The sequence below is a fragment of the Myotis myotis genome, unplaced genomic scaffold (assembly GCF_014108235.1).
Source record: "Myotis myotis isolate mMyoMyo1 unplaced genomic scaffold, mMyoMyo1.p scaffold_m19_p_6, whole genome shotgun sequence".
In the NCBI taxonomy this organism is placed as follows: Eukaryota; Metazoa; Chordata; class Mammalia; order Chiroptera; family Vespertilionidae; genus Myotis; species Myotis myotis.
Window position 1 is genome coordinate 21954013 of NW_023416368.1, and position 10988 is coordinate 21965000.

General features: G+C 48.7%; 1 protein-coding gene and 1 long non-coding RNA gene across 8 annotated transcripts in view; both read left to right on the top strand.

The window, feature by feature from the left end:
* Positions 1–8172, top strand: part of SH3TC2 (SH3 domain and tetratricopeptide repeats 2) — a 53071-nt gene extending 44899 nt beyond the window's left edge. For 3 of the 6 annotated variants that reach the window (XM_036314202.1, XM_036314203.1, XM_036314205.1), the window contains 4 exons: positions 1836–1958; positions 3719–3869; positions 5619–5815; positions 7319–8172. In XM_036314202.1, the coding sequence (XP_036170095.1) occupies positions 1836–1958; positions 3719–3869; positions 5619–5815; positions 7319–7510 (663 nt within the window). In that variant the 3' untranslated portion in view covers positions 7511–8172. Of the gene's footprint in view, positions 1–580; positions 1782–1835; positions 1959–2775; positions 3644–3718; positions 3870–5618; positions 5816–7318 lie in introns of those variants that run through there. The other 3 variants (XM_036314204.1, XM_036314206.1, XM_036314207.1) reach the window with 3 other exon arrangements.
* A 1839-nt stretch (positions 8173–10011) lies between these two features.
* Positions 10012–10988, top strand: part of LOC118658876 — a 5375-nt gene continuing 4398 nt past the window's right edge. For both annotated transcript variants that reach the window (XR_004968393.1, XR_004968394.1), the window contains exons 1-2: positions 10012–10128; positions 10573–10705. This is a non-coding gene — a long non-coding RNA (uncharacterized LOC118658876). The remainder of the gene's footprint in view (positions 10129–10572; positions 10706–10988) is intronic.

Here is a 10988-nt window from a genome sequence, read left to right on the forward strand (position 1 = left end):
GAGGTGATGGCCTCTCCTTGGAGGAAAAGTCAACATTGGGCTGCTCCCTGCACACAGCTGGGAGCCAGGGCAGTCTGGCAGGCTGCATACAGGTGGCAAAGGGCCAGTCCCAGGTCCTATACACATGGAAGCTCCCGAAGAACGTGGTGGGAGACTCCCGCACCGGAATGCCAAGCACGTCCATCTTTCCAAAGCTTGACACACACCTTGCCTTCAGGGCTGTGCTGCAATATGAGGCGAGGTTGATGTGTGTGGAGTGTTAACATTATTGTTCTCAAACTGTGTGGCCTTGGACTTGCTACATGAACTCTCTAGGATTCAGTTTCTTCATGGGTGAACCCAATCTCTAGTAAGGATTAGGTATATCACTTGTATAGTAAATGCATATGCATAGTAAGCAGTTACTAATCTTGGGGCTCAATAAATGCTTAATAAGTGGTATTTCATTATTATTACTATTATCTGCAAATACTGATATCGTGATAGTATGTAAGATTTGTTTCATCTAAAATATGCTCATTATCTTTGCTTCCTTCCCATTTCTTATTTTCTTCCTTTTTATTCTCCCCTACGCCATTAGTTAAACTCACATAAACTCACTCGCACTGGGACTGAAGGTTCTGTAACATTGATTGAATGCACAGGAGACTTTGGTAAACACATCACAGGCATGGTGTAGATGAATCCTCATTACAAATGCAGCAGGAGTTTCTATTGAAATTCCCATTTTACCGATGAGGCTCACTGAGGCTGAGTAACTTGCTCAAGATGAGACATGTAGTAAGTGGTGGAAGTGGCCCCCTGGCTGTGTGAAGTAAAGTTTTCACTCTCAGACTCCATCCTGCTTTGGCGTTTTCGAGCTGGAAGGATTTTCAGAGCAGATAGTTCAGTCTTGCCTCTCACTCTTCGGGAGACGGAGGCCCAGAGGAAGCTGTTGGGGTTGGCAGCAGAGCCTCTGACTCCAGGATTCCGTCTCACCGCCCCCTCTCTGTGTAGCTGCATGTGCAGTGACAGTAACTGTGGGGTCTTTCCCCAGTGAGAACTGGTCCCAGGCCCACCCAATCCCAGACTGCCATCTACCTTGGACTTCTGCAGGTCATTGCCACGGAAGTGAATCCTCTCTGTCTGGGCTGAGCTGCCGCAGCTGTGCTGTCGTGTGTTCTTCACTCTTCACCTTCCATGCCGTGTTCTGCTTCGATGCAATATGGACTAGCTTGCTAGAGAGAAAGAGGTCATGGAGGCTAGGAGAAGGGTGTTGGGCTGGAAGACACTAGCATTTGTTTGCCACTAACCACGGATGTGAATATGGAGAGGTTTCTTAATATTTCTGAGCCTCAGTTTCTCCTTCTGGAAAGTGCAGGTGTTGGATGAAATCACTGCTTCCCAGAGTTCAGTCATTTATACGAACAGCTCATGGATTAGCCGTATCCATGTACTCTTTATATCACTATACACTCATTTTTTTTCTGATTTAACTTCAAGTTGACTTAGCATTTTATACTAAACAATGCTATCTGAAATCACAGGTTTTGATGTAATAGTCTTTTTTTCTTAAAACACATTAAAATAAATACTTGTATATTAAAACATAAAATGTTATGTGTACTGCTGAAAATTATTCTAGGGCTATATGATGTAATCTCTCATACAATGATAGGAAAATGCTGGGCTAGAGAATCTCCAAGTCTTCCTAGCAGCTCTATGAGTGTGGAGGACAATTTGGGATTCTGGGACGCTGCAGAGGGTTAAGCTGGGTGGTCAGGCTCTCACTCCTGCCAGTCCTGTGGACACATGAAGTCCTCTCTGGCTTTGACAGTTGTCTCTGTCCCACCCAGGCAGCCATCCAGAAAGCGCTGAAGCCAGAAGAGCCCTCCCTGGCCCTCAAGCTCTATGAAGAAGCAGGTGATGTGTTCTTCAATGGGACCCGCCACAGGCATCGAGCGGTGGAATATTACCGGGTAAGTCCCAGGCCGCACAGTGTGGCTGCCAGGCTCTGGCACAAACCTGGGAGAGGCCATATAGACTTCAGCCTGGACCTGCCTTCCCCTCTTTTGCTGGTATTTCTTTTCCTTCTCTTTGTTGATGTAAAAAAACATCCAAATCTGGAGAGAATTTTTATGAGTTTATTGAGCCAAACTAATAACAATTCCTGGGAAGCAAAATCTCCACAGATTAAGAAAATGTTCCAAAAAATGGCAGTTTTAAGCTTATTTTATACATTAGCATCAAAGGAGGAGGCATGAGGGAATACATGAAATCCACTGATGGGAGATTAAGGGAACAGGAGAAGGCAAAGTAGGGAAATCTCTGGGATTGGATAAAAAGTAAAACAGAGAGACACATACGTCTTTTACATTGGCGGGTACAGGATAGTTGATAATATTGGCAGCACATGAGATGGTATTGGGGGAATAAGATAATAAGGAGGAGTTCTGTGGTCTTCTAGTTTGTGGATGTGCCCTAAGGGGTCTGGAAAATTACCCTGACATTTCAAACCTATGTTATCCTAGAAGCAAAAAGACAATAAACAGATTCACTTAAGGTTAAGATTGACCTTTGCCAAGGAAGCTACAGGCCTAGGATGTGACTACCGCTATGACCCACTTTTAGTGAGGAATTTTTATGTTCAGACCATCCTATGTGGTTACTTTTCGTCTCTGAGTTTGTAGGGCCCATCATGCAGGCCTCCCCTGAGTGTGTAGGATGTGTGGCCCCTTTTCCTCCACACCTTGCTCATCCCCGGCCCACATACTTCCTCTCTCTTCAATCTGGCAGGTTCTCAAAGAAGGAGCTGATGAACTCTGTCCTTCTCAGGCTTGGAGAAGAGGCCATAATAATTGCATCTCTCAGGTTCATGGTGCTCACAGTGTGTAGCACACTTATCTGTTTACCGGAATGCTCCCAGCACCACTGGAGGCAGGTGGGAGATGGCTGGTCCATGGAGGAACACATCTGTTTAATATGTTTTTATCAAGTATAACACCAGCTCATCAAACCCATGATTTCACAGACATTGCTGCAAAGAATGAGACAAGATAATAAAAGGGAGTTGATTTAACAAATGATATTAATAAATAAGTGTCTAGATGTTAAGCAGATATGTCAAAAGTCATAATTTTACCACTGACTGAAGTTGTAAACATTGTCTTCTTTGATCCTAAAATCTCATTTATTCAGATATTAATTCATTTGCTTGTTCAGTTGATTAATCACTCATCAAACATTTGTGAGTCACCCATTATGTGCCTGGCACTGAACAGGGAACATGACCCTGACTATTGAGGGGCTCATTGTCTTATGCATTTTTATAGATAAGAAAGGCTCAGAGAGATGACGTGACCTGCCTAGCATTCTGTCATAATAAAAACAATAGAAATGACCATTGGTTGGGCACTCTCATCCTACACACATATGTACTTTGTAGATTAGCGCTGTGGGTGCTGAGGGAACACATGGCTGGGAGGTAGCTTTCCTGCTCTCAGTTTTCCCAAACTTAGGAGGCCCGATGACCTCTAGTCCTTCCACCTCTAAGATCTGGTCAGAGCAACCAAGAGCCAGGGCCGAGAGAGTGAGCTGAGAAAACCCATGTATGGATGCCCAAGTTCCTTAGTTTCAGTTGCTACCATCCCCCAACCCAGCAGTAGAATGTGAGCTTCCTGGAGTATGGTGCACATGGATCATTCATGGGAGACTAAGATTCCTATGCCTCTCTTTGCAGGCGGGGGCTGTCCCTTTAGCGAGGAGGATGAAGGCCATGAGAACCGAGCTCCGGATTTTCAACAAGCTGACTGAGCTGCAGATCAGCCTGGAAGGCTACGACAAGGCTCTGGAGTTTGCCACCCTGGCAGCCAGGCTCAGCACAGTCACAGGTAGGTGGTCCTGCACTGAATGGGTGGGGCAGAACTCCCCCCCACCCCTCGCCCAGCCCCCAAGGAGGTGCAACAAGGCGCCACAGCACAGGCTCTGGAGTCAGACTGCATGGGTTCATGTTCTAGATCCAACTGCAGGGAGACCTTAGCTAAGCGAGCAGTTGGAGTCTCGAGTTTGTCTTTGGCAAATCAGGATTAAAAGTAGCACCCACCTCGTGCAGTTGTTATGAAGACCAATGATTGTCCACGAAAACCTGCAGCATAGTGCTTGAGACCTAACTCGTCCTGGATAAGTGTGACCTGTGTTGCTCTAATTCTTAGATTATCATGGGTGTTATTTCCCAGCTCAGGGTGAAAGGTATTTTATTCTATGCATGGGCATTGCCTTGCAGCAAAGAAACTGTGCCCTAAATGTTTAATTGGTTGATTGTGAGTCAAATGCATAGTTTTCCCCCAAAGAACTGAAATGTAAATGAAGGTCAGAGTCCCATTAACTTAACTCACCCTGTAACCAAAATAGTTTGCATTTGCCACAAAAGTTCCTGGGAAACAACCTAAGTCATTAAAGGAGAAAGAAGGGAGACTAAATGAAAGATTTTAAAGAGCCCCTACCACATTTGGAATGCTGGTGCCTGAGGGACAGCAGGTTTGGTCAGAGGAGGGATGAGATGTGGAGGCAGGTGCAGCCTTCCTGAGGATGCCAGAGGAGACTTCTGGGCATGCTCAAGGGCATGGGATGTTGATGCTACTGGACATTATTGTGTCTAATTGCACTTCGGGGCTCCCTCTCTCCTCATCCTATCTTTCTCTTTACTGCAAAGAACCCCTGAGGGGCTGTCTGCTGATCTCAGGAGAGGCCTTGGGGGCGCCAGGCAGCTGCCTCTGGGTGCACTCTTTATCCTCCCCTGGGCAGAGCCAAAGGGAGCTGTTTCCCACCCTTTTATGCTTCCCTGTGACGGCATTTGTCCATATCAGAATTATCTCTCCCTTGGATTTTCTATTATAATTTGGGCTTTTGGGTCTTTAAATCTTAAAAGTGATGTTTTTAGATGGCATCAAACAGCCACCTTGCAAATATGCCACTCCCTCCGCCCCCCCCCCCCAACACCCATTGGAAGCCTTTGTTCTCTTTAAAAGGCCACTTTGTTATTGAAACAACAAACCCACCCAAAACCAAAATAAGATCTAGGCTCCCTAGAGCAGAGGCTCCATAGTGTGGGTTACTGGAGAGCAGGTCTCTGTGGCTTCTGGGAGACCCTGAGATCCAAGCTGGTGGCAGCCCAGAGCCCTCAGGACAGCCCGTGTGTGGAGCTGACAAGTGTTATCTCCTTGTAAAGAATCCGTAGCTGGTTCAGCAAGCTCATCTTGTCACCACGTCCCCCACAGGAATTTGGAAATAATTATTTCCCAGAATCTCAAGTGAAGGTGACACCTATAATATGGAGAATGTTTGCTTCAGGAATCATCCCAGAAAACCTTGACCGGTGCGCTCTCAGACAGCTGTGTCTTCTTTTGTAGCACTTATCCCAGGTGTAATTTTACTTCTATTTGTGGAATTATTTCCGGAATGTTTGTGTCCTGTGAGACAGTAGCCCTCGTGAGGGCAGGGGCCTGTTCTGCTCTGTTCCTCACGTCCCAAGCCCAGTCCCTGACCCTAGCAGACCTCCACAGAATTGTGCAGAGCGAATGAGGGGAGGGGTGATGGGAAGCGATGGTTGCCTGGGTCTTGCTCAGTCTTCCGATCCCTAGGAGATCAGAAGCAGGAGCTGGTGGCCTTCCACCGTCTGGCCACGGTGTACTACTCCCTGCACATGTATGAGATGGCCGAGGACTGCTACCTGAAGACTCTGTCCCTCTGTCCGGCCTGGCTGCAGAGCCCTAAGGAGGCCTTGTACTACGCAAAGGTATATTGTCGCCTGGGCCGACTCACGTTCTACCAGCTGAAGGTAAGAGTCAGGCTTCTAAGATCAGGTGAGAGCTGCCATTCAGCCATGTTCTTCCCGGACCCTTGGCCTTCAGGGTAGAGCTGAGATGGCCCTGAGGGGGAGTCCCGTCTCAAAGGGTAGGGACCGACTCCACTGGGGACCAATGCTCCTTCCACTTCACCCCCATGGAGAGCTCAAAGGTGCCTCCCATCTCTGAGGACAGATGGTAGCTCCTCGTCCTCTTTGCTCTGCTCTGGTTCCTGTGACCACTTTATCTGTCAGGTAGGAGGGACACATTGCCTGGTTCCTGAGAGCCTATGAAAATATATGAGACTCAAAACAAAAGCTCCAAAAGAAAAATAAAAATGAATGCTTACCTGTATGTCTACAAGATGTTATAGGTTGTTAACTAGCCCATTGCAACTCACTTATACAGTTGTGTAAACTATATTTAGGAGAAATCTGGCTACAGGTTACTATGTTTGAGACAATGAGGAGTGGGGTCTTCGAATGCCAGCATCCCTTGGCTTGTGGAAGGTCTTAGTCCCGATTCTCCTGTTTGCTCTGCTGGAGTTGAACTCAGGGCTTGCTTTCCCACCTCTTCTAGGACTGTGCTGAAACTCTCTCACACTTCTGGCTCAAATCCTGTCCCCAGGCTTGGCTTCCCTTTGCCAGAGGTCGGTCTGCTCCAGCCTAAGCCTTAATCTCATAATAAGGTGGTTTCGAGTCGCCTGTGTTTGGCCCCAGGGGATCCTCAGGGCAACTCTGCTCTCCTTTTCTTCTTTGCCAGACATTGTTTCTGGCCTGAGTTGATTATTGAGTTATGAGGGTTGATGGGAACCAGACATCCCTGTTGAGTCTCACCCGAGGCAGATCTGTGCCTCATCCCCACCCTGTAGGGAGGGAGGCCTGGGCATGGAGGCCCCCAGCCATCCTGCCTCTGCCCACAGCTCCCAGCAAGTGGCTCAGGGACAAAGTGTGTGATTGGATTGTGTCAACTAAAGGTTCTACAGCTGCCGGGGAAGAACTCAACTCCAGCTAGCTTAAGCAAAAGAGGCAGTTTGTTTGCTTAAATAACAGGGAAGTTCAGGAATGAATTCAGTTTCCCATCATGCATTCCCTGCCTCCCTCTATCTGTTGGCTCTGTATGCTTCTCCTTCCCCATTTTCATAGTCTCCCCCCTTCTCCTCCCCCATGGGCAGGCCCAAGCCCATATCTAAAAGGGTAAGGGACCATTTTCTCTGCTAGATCACACTGGAAGGCCTTGGGGAGGGACTGGGATAGACCAGCTTGAGTCATTTATACCTTCCTGAAGCACTGTGCCGAGGGGATGCTGCTTCGTGATTGGCTGACCCTCTTAAGGTGCCACCCTGTGCCTGGGAGGAGGGGAGGAGCTCCCCCAGGAACCTGGAGAGGGATGAAGGTATGTGGGCAGACACCGATAGGGCTCCCACCGCCGCCTCCAGGCCTCTCCTGGAAATGCTGCTAATGCTGTCTCTTCTTTGCCCCGTGCCTTGGGGTTAGGATGCCCACGATGCCACTGAGTACTTGTGGCTGGCCCTGGCAGCAGCGGCCCTGCTGGGCGATGAGGAGCTGCAGGACACCATCAGGAGCAGGCTGGACAGCATCTGTCAGAGCCCCCTGTGGCTCAGCAGCCCGTCCGGGCGCTCGGCGGAGCGGGCGCGGTGGCTGAGTGGCGGGGGCCTGGCCCTCTGAGGAGAGCTGGCCCAGCCCTGACCAGTTGCCATGCCAGCAGTGCCTCCCTGCCTTAGGCTCCTGGACACTAATTGGAGGGTCTAAGTGATCGCCTGGCCCAGCCCCTCATTTGACAGTGAGAGGAGGGGCTCCTTCGGGGCTGGCCACACAGCGGTGGGAGATGGAGCCCGGAGAGAAGTCCCGGCTGTGGGTCCAGCGCCTTCCCAGTTGACGGTGGCCCTTCCACACAGCTGGCCTCGGAAATGCACTTTCTTGACCCACAGTTCTCCTGGAGAAAATGAGAAGCTGTGCCCGTGGGAAGCCTCGCTCCTTCCCCCGGGAAATCAGGGACTGGCTGGGAGGAGGCAAGCGATTGGATTTGGCTGCCTCCCTGACTTTGCTCAGGGAAAGACCCCTCCCCTTGCCCGTGGAGGGGCCTGGGGACTGGCAGGTGGGAATGACCATGCTCTCAGCCCAAAGACACAGCCTCAGAATGGCCCTGGAAGGCACAGGCGTGAGGTCGAAGGCAGGTTCACTGTCTCCATCCTGCCCCCACCCCCCCCAAGAACCAGAAGAAGCTTCCCAAGGGCCAGGATGTAAAAATCGAGCCTTAGAAAGCTATGACATAGGTGACGTGTAAATAGTGTATATTATTAAATATTTCCCATTTGCATTTGCACAGACATTTGTCTCCTGTGTCATAGGGAGAGGGGGGAGGGGAGACCTGAAGGCTGGGTGTCATGATTTCAGGGCAGCTCCCTGACAGCATCTCTATTAGGTCTGTCGCCGCATGACACGCGCAGTGGCTGGGAGCATCATTATCTCAGTTTCTGTAGGGCCGGGATCCAAGTGTGACCTGGCTCAGGGCGGCTCCCAAGGCTACGGTCAAGGTGTCAGCCATGGCTGCAGTCTTCTCAGGCTCGGCAAGGGAAGAATCCACTTTCAAACCCACTCACGTCGTGCTGGCTGGGGGCAGAGCCTTGCTCGCTGTTGCCTAGGGCGGCCCAAGCTCCCGGCTTCATCAGTGAGCACGAGAGAGAGGGAAGTCACAGGATTCGCATAACCTAACAGAAGCAACATCCACCTATTTTTGCCTTTTCTGTTCTTACAAGTGAGTCACTAGGTCCAGCCCACACGAAAAGGGAGGATGTGCATCCCAGGAGGCGGGCATCACTGGGGCCATTCAGGAGCTGCCTGCCCCCATAGTGCTGACCCATTAGGTCTGAGAGATGCCCAGGAACGTGCATTTTAATGAGCAACTCCAGTGACCCTGACACAGGTGGGTCACCCTCACCCTGAACTGTGGGAACATGAAGGAAGACCCCGCCATGGGGCTGCCCGCCTGATGCCCAGCAGCTTCGATTTTGCTGCCAGACCCTCTGCCCTTCATTTCTAGCTCCTGGGCCAACCACACGGTTGGGGGTGTGTTGGGATGGGAAGCGGGTGGTGAGTTGAATCAACGTGGCAGCCTTTAGTCACCCAGCTTGTCTACACTCCAGACCTCTCATTTTCTCTTAGGAGCGTGCTTAGTTGTCAAAACACTCCCCACAGAATATTCTTCTCCAGGAAGGAAATGAAGTGGCCTAATCCACTACCATGTCAAATAGATGTGGTTTTGTTCCCACCACAAACCATACAATCCCGAGCGGGGAGGGAAGCTGTGGAGGAGGCTAACCTCCCACGCGGAGACCTTTCAGCAACATTCCTGGGAGCTGACCCGGGCGTGTGCGTCCCAGAGCCTCTGTGCTTCTTACACGTGAACAAGGCTCGCTTGGCCCTTGAACAGGTGCCGTGACTGTGCGCCATCTGCCTCAGGTTACAGACCCTCTCCCCTTCCCACGGACCCATCACTCTCCTGGACAGATGCCAGTGTCTGTCGCTCTGACGGTGGTTCCCGTAACTGCACCAGGCCTCTGGATTGGCTGGTGGGCGCACAGAGGGATGTTACGGTACTTAATGTTATTTCAGCGTTGTGTTAGGATGTTGCTTTTCCCTGAGCCACCACATTTTACCATTGGCTTACAGTGGGCTTATGAAACATCACACATGACCGTCAGTTTGACCAGATCTTTCTCAATTGCTACATATGAAATTTATATATACGCACATACATGTATATTTACGTGACCATATATATATATATGAAGGCCATTAGATCTACCCATTTTACATTTCATTGGGAATTTTGGTTAAAATGTTTTGATTCTGTGCACTTTGGTTCATCTATAAATCTGGTCAGTCTGCTTCTAACCAGCTCAGTGATAAACATGTTCAGCGCACTTGCAAAGACAAGGTTAGAGGAAAACACTGCACTGTGTCATTGCAGGGACCACATCATATATGCAAATTGCTCTGCTGAGATAGTTTTAAAAGTGTCTAAAAATTCCATTTAAAAAATGTGGGTGACTATCCCCCTTGAAATCTTGAGGAAGCTGTTTTTCATGACCCACAGAGGGTGAAGTGGTGATTGGATCTGGTCTACATAAGCAGGTCTTATTATAAATGTATAGTAACCAAAGGTGATTCACTTAAACTTGTGTGGCCTGCCTGGCTCCTGGCTCCTGGTGTCTAACCCACATAAAGAACAAGGGAATTACAGCATTGTGGAAAGCCCTGTAACATATTTTCTCAGCTTCCAGGTATATTACTTCCCTTTTTAACATTGTTAAATATGGCCTTTATCTTTTTCTTATTTATTTTTCCATTATTTCAAGATGGTTTTATATTGTGTGTGTGTATGTGTGTGTGTGTGTGTGTGTGTGTGTGTGTGTGTGTGTGTGTGTATGTGTGTGTGTGTGTTTCATAAGGGGGTGGTTTCAGAATGAGGAGAAAAACAGATCACTGGGGTGGGAAAACCTGGATTCAGGTCTTGAATTTGACATTAAATTGCAGTGTGACCTTGTATAAGTTGCTTGACCTCTGTCCCCCTCAGATCTCTGATTTCTAATATAAAAAGTATAATCACCTATGGGTTCCTTTTCAGCAAAGTGATTTCCAAGTCGTATGAGCAGGAAGAGAGATTTGTATCTGGGAGATGAAATCATTTGCTTCTATGGCCCAATTTTGTTCTCTTCTTTTTACAGGCGACTAAACTAAGAAACAGAAAAGTGATTTTCTCCCAGTCACACGGGTGGTTAGCACCCTGCCTCCCAGGCCCTGAGGACTTACTGCACTAACGGAGGGTTCTGACCTTCACGCTTCCATGCACGTGTGCGTGTGAGTATGCATGCGTTTACCGCCATGCACGCCACCTGGACAGCCATTGGCCAACCTTTTTCTAAATTGATTTACTGCCTTTACTCATATAAATTAATTCTATAAAAGAAAATCTTGCATTACTTTCCATATTAGAATTTATAAATAAAAACAAGTGCAGTGAAAACAAAACAATCCACTAACTCAAACTAGAAGCTGTTGCCAAGGCAAGTGCCCAGCTAGGCTCGGGCGGGCATTATGTGAAAATAAGAAGATTGGCAAGTGGCAGGGAGCCTGGAAGACA